We start from the raw sequence: 11364 nt of genomic DNA on the forward strand, positions 1-11364 counted from the left end.
TTAAATAGGGACCATTCTTAGTATAAATAAATAAAAAAATAAATAATTGTTTAATTTTTTATAAAATTTCTTTGATTATAAGTGTTATAAGAGTCGAGTTTGTATTTTTCTATTTTATATATTTTTATGTTTTTATATTATTTTTTTTATAAAAAAATTATATTCAATTTTTTTTAGTTCCTATTTCACCTTTTTAAGCTTTTGTTTGTTTTTATATATAAATTTTATTTTGTTTTTATATATAAATTATATTTTTAAAAATTGATTTGTTCGTTTACGTAACTTTTTTTTGAGTGTCCAGTGCTTTTAAGGTTTTTTTTTTTTAAATTATAAAAAATAGTTTTTTCTGGGTTTTGGCTATGATTATTTTATTTTTTGTATAAATTTCTTTGATTGTAACTATTTTAACAGTTTTGGGTTTATATTTTTTGTATTTTGTGTGTACTAATTTAATTATACTTTTTATTTTCTTCATTAAAAAATAAAAGAAGATGAAAAGTTTCATTATATTATCAAGTTCCATAAGGAAAAAAATTTCACTATCATTTTATTTTGTTTATATAAGAAAAAATTCAATGTAATTGTTTATATTTTTTTGTATATATCAAATCTATTTGATTATAAATATTCTAAGAATCTTGGATTTAAAATTTTTAAAAAGAGTACTATTATTTTATTTTATTATTTTATTTTATTTATATCAAAATTGTTCTTTATTTATTTTTTTAATAAGTTTGTGATGTATAATAAATATTCTCTCTCTCTCTCACTTCTCCACCACGACCACAGCAGAAACTTTGCTTCTTCCTTTTCATGGACACCCACACTCCTCACCACCGTCGCTGCTCTTCCCTCCTTAGTGACCCTTCGTCTACATCTCGATCGCAACAACTACGGTAGCCGCCATCTTAGCCTCACACAACATTGCGAAGGTGAACACATTTATTTATATATTTTCAAGAACTATTTGGAAAGGTCTGATAAAAATTTGTCTTTGTAGAGAATGAGAACCGCATGATTTTACCTAATTTGTAATCTGTGATTGAATCTCCAAATTCATAGAAAAACTATTGTTCTCATACAGCAAAAATCCCTAATTTTGCACACCCCTAAAGCTTATACTTAGAGAGATTTCTTTTTATTTTTTTCCTTTTCCTTTTCCCTGAATTTTTATAATATGGTTTCGTACCTTCAAAAATCTTCCTCCCCTTCTAGCGATGGTGTTTCGAGAGATTATGTTGATTAGGATATACTACTCTTTCTCTTTTGGTCTGCAAAAGATACTGATGCTGAGGTGTTTTTATCTTTATTAATTAATCTTTTGTGATTACATCATTATTGTTGAATAATTCACCACATCATTATTGCAACACATTGGTTATGAGCAAAGCCCTAAACTGTTATAGTGATGACGAAAGTTGCTGAAAAGTTCATTGTGATTTTCAGTTGGGAATGCACATTTTGAAACATGGTAGATTTGTATTCTAATTCCTTAAATCTAGTGATCAAAAAAAATAAAAAATAAAATAGAATTGCCCCATTTCTTTCCTCACTCAGTTATTTTTAAAAAGGATTTATGCAAGTAATGGATTGATAATAAAATGCAATTGACTACTTAAATAAAATTCAGGAGGAGCAGATTGAGGGAAGACCTATATAACATATCAAATATTAAACTTTCTCAGGGAAAAATTTGGGATTCATCCATTAAACTTACTTGGGAAACATATTGGGATTCAAACGCAACTTATTCAGGAAAGGCTCATATCATTTCAAAGAGTAAACTTTAATCCCAATATGTGCTCTATGTTGCTTGCTAGCTGTTTCTCATGTAGTGTAGCTGCAGTAATATTAAATGTTTCAATAGTCTTTACTGAGCATATAATTCATTAACTTTTCTTCATTATTTTTTACCATTGCAGGAAGATAAGGCTGATGTTATTTCCCATATGAACACCATTGTCAATTCAACAAAAGGAGATCCAGTTTTGGTTATTTTTCTCTTTTGCCCTGTCATGAGTGCTAGCTATTGATATTTTGCTTATAACTTAATCTATTTAACTGCCACTAATGTGAATAATGTTGATGTTCGAGCACTAACATCTTAAACTAAGTTTGGCTTAGTATTTATTTTGTAGGGTATTGTTGATTTTGAGTTGTGCTAGCCTTAACAGATTATTGTCTTGTTCTCCATGTGGTTAAGAATTAGCAGCTATTGATTTATTTGTCATTTTTTACTTTGTTTTGGAATCATTCAGGAAATTGATCTTCAGGAGCCCTCGTTACTTTTCTCCTTGTGCGATTCCTCTTTTTGCTTCTTTGTCAAAGGGCCTTTTTTTTGTTGGGGGGGGGGGGGGATTGATCTTCAGGAGCCCTCGTTACTTTTCTCCTTGTGCGATTCCTCTTTTTGTTTCTTTGTCGAAGGGCCTTTTTTTTTGTTTGGGGGGGGAGGGGATCTAATGGTGTTGATTTTGGAGTTCTTTATCTAATTAGGCTTATATGATTGCCACATCTATATTGTTCATTTATCCACAGCTTCTCAGTTGAATGTATGTATCATTACTTTTTTTCCTATTAACTGGCCTATTCTTTTTCTTTTTTTTTTCTTGTATTATACCATATTGCATCTATATACGTTTTCCTAGAGTTGCTTACAATTTCTGCTAATTATTTTTTACGCTTGTTATAAGATAATAAGAATTCCAAGTTCTTTCCCTACTCTTTGTATTATACCATATTGCATCTATATATTATTTTTTCCCCTTTTTTCCTACTGACTGGCCTATTCTTAATTAATTTTTTTTTTCATTTTTTTAATGAGATTTTTATTGTGTAATCACATTTAAAAACCTTTTATTCCTGAACTTTCTTTGTATATATTTTTCCAACATTAGACTTTCATTTATGAAATATATGATGTTATTAGCTATTCATATGTGATCAATGTTGTGATTCAAAGGAAATTTTTGTACAAATAATATTGATTATATTTTAGATATTAGTTTGGATTTTAATCACAGTTGATATGTTGTGATTGATAGTCACATTTTGTGGTCGAACTTTTTTTTTTTATCACATGTACTAATCGTGATGAGAAATGCATATAACTGTGATCTTATCTCACTATTAATCATGGATTATTTAAATTCAATCTCAGGTTTTATTAGTTATTGATCGCACTTAAAATTCGTGATCTAAATGTTTATTATCACGGCCAAAACATGTGATGAAATTATCTTTTAATGACGGTCAAAAAGTATGATCGAAAATGACCTTGAACAATCACACTTTCAAATATCACACTTTGACAAAATAAAAAATCCATGATTAAATAATATACATCACACTTAAAATCCGTGATCTATTTATGATTTTGTAGCAGTGAGAAGAAGACGAAGATGCAACACAAATAAGAGAATTATTATTCGATTCTGATTCTGAATCTAACATAAAGAAATCATCCCTCAAAGTAGCATGACCATAAAATGTTCTACCAAGATAAATTGACAAACTAATGTCCTCAAAATGAAAAGAAAAATCTAACTTCAAAAGTGCTAAAACTGAAAGCAGATTACATCGGATAGTTGGTGCATAAAGCCATGAAGGAGCAAGCTGCGCCCAGTACGCAACTTGAGCTGAAAGCTACCAGCTCCTGAGACTTCTTCTTGAGCTCCATTTCCCATTATTACATAATTCCTACCAACTGGTATCTGATGATAATCTACAAATCCAGCCTAATCTCTAGCTACATGTTTGGTTGCTCCCGTGTCTACAATCCAACCAAGGAGAGAGTGATCAATAAAAACATGTGAACAGACAAATATATTTAGAGAGCTGGTAATAAGGTGTACCTTCTTCATCTCAGTACAATCTTGAGCGAAGTGACCCTTCTATCCACAGTTATAGCATTTGAGTTTGGACCTATCATTCTTTCCAGCACGCTTGCCACTGCGACGCTTGGTTACTCTGCCATCTCTTGGCGCTAGATTCTCAGCCTTTGCTTGTCTACTCATTTCTGTTGTCATTTGTGCTGAGGCTTGTATCTCCTGTGCCTTCTAGCTTTAGTGACAAGTGTAGCACAGCAGTTTGCATCTTTGCCATCTGCCTCGAGCTCAAGGTGTCGAGAAATGTCATCAAAAGTTTTGATTCCCTCATTGTGCGTGAGCACCAATTTCACATGTCCCCACGAAGGGTCAGGTAGGGATCTGATGACTGACAAAATCTGTTGCTCATCAGTGAGATCATTGTCAGCTGCCTTCATCTCTTTAATTATGGCAGACATCACCTTAAGGTGCTCAGCCATAGTATGTTTTGGGTCCATCACATATTGATTGAACTTCAATGTAAGGGCACGCAGCCTAGCTGCTGTCGTGCCTCCATACTTCAAGCGCAACTGATCCCACATTTCTTTGGCAGTTGAGAATTTCTCAAATTCCCCAATGAGGTCATCATGCATGCAGCTCAACAAGGTAAAGCGCACACTCCTATCCCTCTTAAACCCATTTGCATAGGCATCGTGGTCACGACGATGTTGTGCTGTGTTCCCTGCCTTAGGAATGGCCATGATGTTAGTCAAATGGTCGAGCAACTCTTGCTTATTGAGAAGGTACTGAACCTTCCTGTGCCAGATATCATAGTTGTTTCCATCCAATTTATCTCCATTATTAAGTTCAACAATAATATTCTTCAAGGCCATTTCACTGATATCAAATAAAGTTTTTACTCAAATTTGATTATAAAAAAAAAGATGAACCGTTAGAGATGCTCTTACTCTTGTTAGTATTATAATAAAAAAAATGTTAATATCATTTAAAAAAAAACAATTTTTTGCAGGAAACATTTATTTTCCAATAAGCCACCCTAAATACATGGGCCTCTCTATACTCTGCAACGAGAACATAATCGCAAAACCCTAGCACAATTCATCCCAACTCAGTGAAATTCAAGTTTATGCATTAAAAACATCTCAATTAAAAGCTCCGAATTCCGTGAAGCGTGTGTGAAAATGGGGAGTGGAGGGTTGGATGTTGAGTCGATGAAGCATAGTTGTGGGTCTGCGGCGGGAGTAGAAGAAGTGTCGGTTGATGTGGTGGTGGAAGGAGTAGGTGGTTTGGGAATCAGAGGAGGGGGAACATCTTCAGATGGAAGCTTCGAGGTTATCAACTCCAACAATGGTGATGGTGGTGGTGTGCAGGTCACGTGCTTCACTGAGGTGTTGGAGGATGTTACCCTTCATTTTCAGATCATACGTCTTCACAAACAGGTTAGGTTTTGTCACTCTTTATGTTCGCAATTTTGTAATTGAAATAGTTAGTATTAATTATTCCTATGGTGCTTACAAATATTATCATCGATGGGAGAGATGTGAAATTGTGTAAGTAATTTTTCAGCAAAATAAACATTTAAAGGGGGTCATATTGTAGGATTTTATTGAAAAATGAAAAAGAAAATGGGAGTTATAGAAGATTTAAGGGCATATATGAAATTTAAGAGGGGATAAATTGGATTTTTTATTTATTTATTTTAGCTATAGGTGAGAAACCATAATTTTCAAAGTCAGCCGGGAATACAAAACTGGAATATGTTTGTATGTATGTAATGCTGATACTCAGTTGACTTTGTGATAAGTGAAAATGCTTTCTATTCTCGACTGATTGTAATACCTGATTAGGGATAGTTGTTTTAGCACAAGTCTGGCCTTTTTTTTTCTTTTCTTTTTTTTTTTGTTGTTGTTGTTGTTGTTAAGGAGCGTTGCTTTGTTTTTGTTTTTTCTAATTGACATGGAGTGTTTCCATGTGGACAAATAAATTAGTGCTACTTATCAAGAAAAAAAATAAATAAAAGGGAAAAGAAAAATAATATGCAAGGTTATGTGATTATTTCGATATTATACAGTTTTTATATGCCATGTAAGGCTACATAGATCATGTCTTGACATAATTGGATTGTATGTATGGTTATATCACCAAATGGATTAATTAAAATTGATACTGGATTAGAGTTTGTAAAATCAAAAAATCAAGAATCATTTAGATTAATGACAATTGTTTTCTTTTATTTCTATAGATCTATGCATGGATTGGTTGCAATTCTGCCAGATTTGGACGCTTATATGCCGCTGCACCTACCCGACCTGTAAGTTAACAATTTATATATTCACGAAAGCTTCCATCTTTTCTGAATTTCATGGTTGTTTTATTTAGGGAAGTTTCCCTATTATTCATTTCAAAAACTACCTATTTTTGTGACAAAAATCACAATTTGCTTATTTACAAATTTTAATGGTAGCAAAGAAGGAATTATGAGGGATAAAAGCACCTACATTGATGGCCTTCCCGTCCTTGCATAATGGCATGAGATCATGTAGTTAGAACTAATGTGATTGTTATGTTTAGCACCATAGGAGTTAGTTAGGGTTAGTATGGTTGTTATGTTTAGCACCATAAGAGTTAGTTAGAGTTAGTTGAGTCTTTATCCTATAAATATAAGATTAGGCTCCTCTAGTATTCAGTTTTATGATATTTTGATATTGAATATTTCAGAGCTTCAGAGCTCTTGTACCCATTTTGGGATTTTCTCTCTCTAATGAAATCTCTTTCTTGATTGGTTCCATCATTTTGGTCTCTTTCTTGATTGGTTTCATCATTTTGGTATCAGAGCCTGACAATCTAACCTGGTTCTTGCCCATTGATCATCAATTTCAACTAGATGAAGAAGGATTCCTGTTTGTTTCTGGTTAACAGCAACTGGGTTCACATCGTAACCCTAGATTGACCTCTGTTCTGGTAAATCAACTTCTGTTCTGGCCTGGTTTGTCAACTTTGCTGAGTCGAAAACAAAATTCTGTCTGAGAACCTTCAATCGATCTGTGCTCGTGATCTGATTTCTTGACAAATTGAAACCCTCAATTTGTGATCTAACTCCTTGATAAAGATCTTCATTCTTGAATTCGTTCTTGCATTTGTGGTTCAAATTAAGGTTCGTTGTTATGAATCTAGACTTCAAATGGGGTACAAGCATTGTCCACAACTTTGAATCCAAGTTTAGTTGCAGTTTGACCTTCGACTCTAGGTAGATTCTAGTGTCACAATCATCAGATCAGCCTTACGAACCTAGCTGATTTTTGCGATCTCCTGCGAAGCCTTGAATCTGAGTTGCGCACTGAGTTGATCATTTCGAACTCATCAACTGTGTTTGAATTTTCATTTCTAGTCACGATTCCTGCTGTTACAAAGTCGCGATCTCTGCTATTTGCTTTCGGCTTGATCATGGTAAACTGATTCGACTTTCTTCTTTCATTAGGACTGTTCTGAATCAATTTTTATGAATTGATCATATTTGCATGAATTGATATTGTGGGACACAATTCTTGATCTTGATTCTTAGTTCTTGACATCGTATTGCAATCTCGGTTCTTGGTTCTTGAATCTTGATTCTTGTTTCTTGATACTGTTGGGAGTTAATCTTGAATTGGATTGATATTGGGTTGCTCTTTGATTGTGAAATCGAGTTTGGTTTGATTGGAACTTGTGAGTGTATATCAGCTACTGTTTGAGTGGTAAATCCTGCTGTAACAGTGCTGTGAACAGTGTTTGATCAAGTCTTTGTTAGAAGTTGATGGCTCAATGGCGTAGAGGTAAAATGGGTGGCCGTGGTCAGGTGTTTGCTGCAAATTTGGAAGACGAAATCGAAATGAGTCCTTCAATTGAAAGGAACATTGGATACCAAAATCAACGGAATGAGATTGAAGAGTTGAGTTCACAAATAGCTACCTTGGTTAGAAAGGTGCAACGCTTGCAACTTCATTCCAAAGGTAGTAATGGGCCAAGTTTGGCATCTACTAAATAATACAAAAAGTCAAAAAGTCACTATCCTATTTAAGTCACATCATCTTATTTAAATCACATCATCTCTCTAACATATCACATCAAACCCAACCCATATAAGCCAATAAGTCAAAAAGTGCACATTTTTAGAACATCGCAAACCAACCCATGGTTCTAAGGATCATCAGCTTGATGATTTCTTTGGTTCTCCACATAGGCATAGAGCATATTCACACGGGTTGAATTCTGAGTGGAATGGTACCGTCAAGGATTTAGAGTTTCCCGAATTCCGTGGAAGCTACAATCCGGATGTGTTCGAGGAATGGTTGAAGACAATTGAGAGTCATTTCCAGTATTATGATGTGCCGGAAGCAAAGAAGGTGAAGTTGGTCTCTCAAAGCCTCAAAGGTCGTGCCTCCAATTGGTGGAAACAATTACAAGTTGGTAGGCAACGAAACGGCCAAGAAAACATTAGAGAATGAAGGAAGATGAGGAAGAAGTTCAAGGAGCACTTCTTGCCTTCTAATCACGTGCCATCTTTGTTGGTTGAGAAGCAACATAAGAAGGGCATTTCAAGTTCCGGCCATCAATGCGAAAGGCTTTGCAGTCGGACAACTGTCCTCTGATTATTTCCAAGTCGGTTGCTCAACTAGTGTTGGAGTGCAAGAGACTTTTGATGAGGGATATCATCTTAAGATGCTCTTTAGTGGCGAGGTGGTTGAACCAAGATATGATGAGGAAGAAGCTTCTATCTTTAGTGAAGAAGACATGGAGGAAAATTGTGGCCAAGAACGAGATTGTAGTCAAGCTCTCTGTGTTTGTGACGAAAATTTTCCTGTCTTTGATCAAGACGATGAACCAAACCATGATCAAGATGTTGCCATCTTTGATGACGATAGTGAGGTGTTGGATTATGAGGAAGTTGACGTTTGTGAATATGAAGAAGTTGATGCTTGTGAGTACGAAGGAGTTTCAATTTTTGACAACTATGATGATGAGGACGACCCTCTTGTAGAGCATGAAAGTGTACATGAGGATGAAGAACATGAGAATGAAATATTGCTTACCATGAAGGAAGTGGTTTTAATCCAACCTTCTATCCCTTTTCTATATTCTATGAAAATTATGGTGGAGAGTCACGACACTGAAGTTACATGGTTGTTGAATGAACGTTGCTTCCAAGAAATGCCTCTTATGCTATCTTCAAAGCCATTTATTCCACTTCGTGTTGGTGTAGATGAGTTTATTCTTGGGCCATGCGAGAAGCATTATTTGGATAACATCTTGCTTCCAAAATGGCATGCTACATGAGTGGTCTATTCACACCTCAACATGGCTTCAGTTGATGTCCATAAACGAGAACTCATTTTGATGGAAGGATGTTTGCTATGATGACCTTGAATAAGGATTTGCAACTACTTAGTCTTGGTCGCCGTTGCATGTCAATCATATTCTCATAAGTCATTGTTTTGAGTCATTTTGTTGATTTTGTTGTCTTGAGTCATTTTGTTGTAGCCCCAACTTGAGGACAAGTTGTTGCCCCAACTTGAGGACAAGTTGTTTTCTTTAGAGGGGAAGTCTGATGTAGTTAGAGCTGGTATGGTTGTCATGTTTAGCACAATAAGAGTTAGTTAGAGTTAGTATGGTTGTTATGTTTTTATCCTATAAATATAAGATTAGGCTCCTCTAGTATTCAGTTTTATGATATTTTGATATTGAATAATTTAGAGCTTGAGAGCTCTTGTACCCATTTTGGGATTTTCTCTCTCTAATGAAATCTCTTTCTTGATTGGTTTCATCATTTTGGTCTCTTTCTTGATTGGTTTCATCAGACCACCATCTTCATTATGATCATAGATTAAGTAATTGTTATCAACATATCTTACTATTTGGTGGTCATGTACAGAACAATACTGTGAGTGTTACTAACATACTTGGAGGATCTTCTGATAACACAGGATCTGGCATTGCTCGTCGATTAGGTGAACTTTGATTTACAATTAACAATTTTCATACAAATATTCTTTACTTTTATGCACTTACTTGTGATCTTTGTTACAGTTTTGAAGACAGGTCTAAATGTGATACTAGCTTGTAACATTCCAAATAACAGCCCCATGCTTGAGGTTTAATCTCTCTCTCTCTTCCCCTACACCATTAGCAAGCACTATGACTGTATGCACTGCGTACTTAAGCTTAATTTTCAATTTGATAGATATTTGGGTTTTACATGGTGGTGTTTAGTTATAAACCATTTGACTTGGAATTGTGCGTTGCCTATTTGAATAATGTACCAAGTTTCACAATCTCTCCTAAAATCAATTGATGTTAGGGAGGGCTTTACTCATGTCTTCTATGGCATTTGACCTTGCGTCCACAAGCCTGTTTTTAGAGCGATCGTAGGGAGGGGCATTATATACCCAACAAAATCATTTGCATGTATGAATGATTTAGCACGAGTCTTCCTGTTCCTGGTTGTTTGATCTATATTTTCCCCTCCTCTTATTGGGGTTTTCAGGCTGATGCTGAGAAAAAGCTGGTGGAGAAGTTAATTGACCTGGGGTATACTAGGCCAAAATCTAATGGATCATCTTCGTAGTAGAGAGCTGAGGCCAACGTACAATACATGAAAGATACAATTATATGGTCGTAGCAATTCTGCTGACAGGTCCAGTATCAGTTGGGGGTCCTGGATTGTGTGATAGCTTTTTTTTATGTTTGTTTTTTGTACCCTCTTTTAAATAATCCTTTTGCTTGAAAGTCTTGCTGCTGATTGAATAGTGGGGGTTTAGTATTTCTTGTGATGGATTTTTGAATTATAATACGATGTATTAGTGATTGACTTGGTATCACTCTTGTACTGAACTTTTTCTCATTGTGAAAAAAATTTGTAAGTTGTGGGTGGCTGTTTTGGTAAATTCTTATGGCAAGAGCAAGTCATTGCTCTAAACTTGCAAAGGATAGGAAGCCAAGTGAAATATGCTACTATTTCATTATTCATGATCTTTCATCGACAACCATTTAGGGATTTATGTTTTAACCATTTCTGGTATCCAGGATGAATGTAGGATTATTTTTATTTCAGTGACTTCAATTTACATTTTTGCTGGAATATAGAAAATTAAATAACGTGTCTATTCATTTATAATTCTTCCTTAGAAATCAATATTTTCATATAGAAATATCTTTAAAATTCAATTAAAATAGTCAATATATCTGTTGCTAGAAGTTCAATAGCTTTGCTTCAATGGCATTGGACTGGCAAATATTCAAGTACTTCAATGTCCTGGGTAAAATTCAACCATGTAACACACAAGGTTCAAATTGAGAGACTATCAGATTCAGTCCTCATTAGATATCCTAATTGACAAAACAAAATTAGCTTTCTGAAACCCTAACATCTCATCTGTCCCTTGGTAAACTATAATTCAAAGCAAAATCTTAGAATAGATGCACATCAACAAGCCTCCTTTGGGATTTTAAAACTTGCAATTCTTGATCAGGCATTTTTACATTAATAACAACATGACATAACAAA

General features: G+C 34.5%; 1 protein-coding gene across 3 annotated transcripts; it reads left to right on the forward strand.

Annotated features, from left to right (window-relative positions):
* The first annotated feature begins 716 nt into the window (after positions 1-716).
* LOC114260851 (uncharacterized) lies at positions 717-10744 on the forward strand. 3 transcript variants are annotated; one of them, XM_082898248.1, is made up of 7 exons: positions 731-932; positions 1923-1991; positions 4834-5263; positions 6067-6135; positions 9733-9808; positions 9888-9952; positions 10345-10744. In XM_082898248.1, exons 3-7 carry the CDS (start codon positions 5006-5008, stop codon positions 10423-10425), a joined length of 549 nt encoding a protein of 182 aa, XP_082754374.1. In that variant the 5' UTR covers positions 731-932; positions 1923-1991; positions 4834-5005; the 3' UTR covers positions 10426-10744. The 3 variants fall into 3 exon arrangements, with proteins under 3 accessions (XP_028056854.2, XP_082754374.1, XP_082754375.1); XM_082898249.1 differs by having other exon boundaries at positions 766-932; positions 2259-5263; XM_028201053.2 differs by lacking the exon at positions 1923-1991 and having other exon boundaries at positions 717-932.
* Positions 10745-11364: the final 620 nt, after the last annotated feature.

Source organism: Camellia sinensis, chromosome 12, assembly GCF_055761805.1.
Source record: "Camellia sinensis isolate YWXY chromosome 12, ASM5576180v1, whole genome shotgun sequence".
NCBI lineage: Eukaryota > Viridiplantae > Streptophyta > Magnoliopsida > Ericales > Theaceae > Camellia > Camellia sinensis.

What these genes read in the sequence shown, in the direction of transcription:
- LOC114260851 (XM_028201053.2), top strand. Translation starts at nt 5,006, where the DNA reads ATGGGGAGTGGAGGGTTGGATGTTGAGTCGATGAAGCATAGTTGTGGG. An exon ending in TCATACGTCTTCACAAACAG is followed by an intron (nt 5,264 to 6,066) that starts GTTAGGTTTTGT and finishes TTATTTCTATAG; the next exon opens with ATCTATGCATGGATTGGTTG. An exon ending in CCGCTGCACCTACCCGACCT is followed by an intron (nt 6,136 to 9,732) that starts GTAAGTTAACAA and finishes GGTCATGTACAG; the next exon opens with AACAATACTGTGAGTGTTAC.